Source organism: Fulmarus glacialis, unplaced genomic scaffold (genome assembly GCF_000690835.1).
Source record: "Fulmarus glacialis isolate BGI_N327 unplaced genomic scaffold, ASM69083v1 scaffold45531, whole genome shotgun sequence".
Taxonomy (NCBI): domain Eukaryota; kingdom Metazoa; phylum Chordata; class Aves; order Procellariiformes; family Procellariidae; genus Fulmarus; species Fulmarus glacialis.
In genome coordinates, this window is record NW_009192992.1 from 1 (window position 1) to 367 (window position 367).

The following is a 367-nucleotide window of genomic DNA, read 5'->3' on the forward strand; positions in this document are numbered from 1 at the left end:
ATTTATATAATATAGATTTGTTGCTTTGGTGGCTCTTTTCATTTACAGACGTACTGGTCGACGATCTCTGTGCACTTTTTACACTTGACATAACAGCACCAATGGAACTTGCAGTGGCAACGCTCCACCTGGACACTCTTGAATTGGTCATAACCCCGTCCGCAGCACATCAGCTCACACCCATCCATGCCCTCTGAGGTCTTGTTGCACAGTCGGCCCTGAGTGCCCAGCGAGCCAGTGGTCTCATTGCGCAGGCAATAGTCCGGGCTGGGGTCGACGTAGACCAGGTCCTCTTGCGTCGGCATGTTGAAACGGTTGTTCACAAGCTCCAGCTTGCCCTTGCGGCTGATCCTCATGGCAGGAGAGC

At 52.6% G+C, this 367-nt stretch overlaps 1 protein-coding gene across 1 annotated transcript in view; it reads right to left on the reverse strand.

The window, feature by feature from the left end:
* Positions 1 to 6: 6 nt before the first annotated feature.
* The window catches only part of LOC104083708 (protein Wnt-5b), a gene marked incomplete at its 5' end in the record, with an annotated part of 8,856 nt that continues 8,495 nt past the window's right edge, over positions 7 to 367 (reverse strand). The window contains one exon of the mRNA XM_009587289.1: positions 7 to 367. This exon is cut by the window's right edge and continues 127 nt beyond it. Coding sequence (XP_009585584.1) covers positions 39 to 367 — 329 coding nt within the window.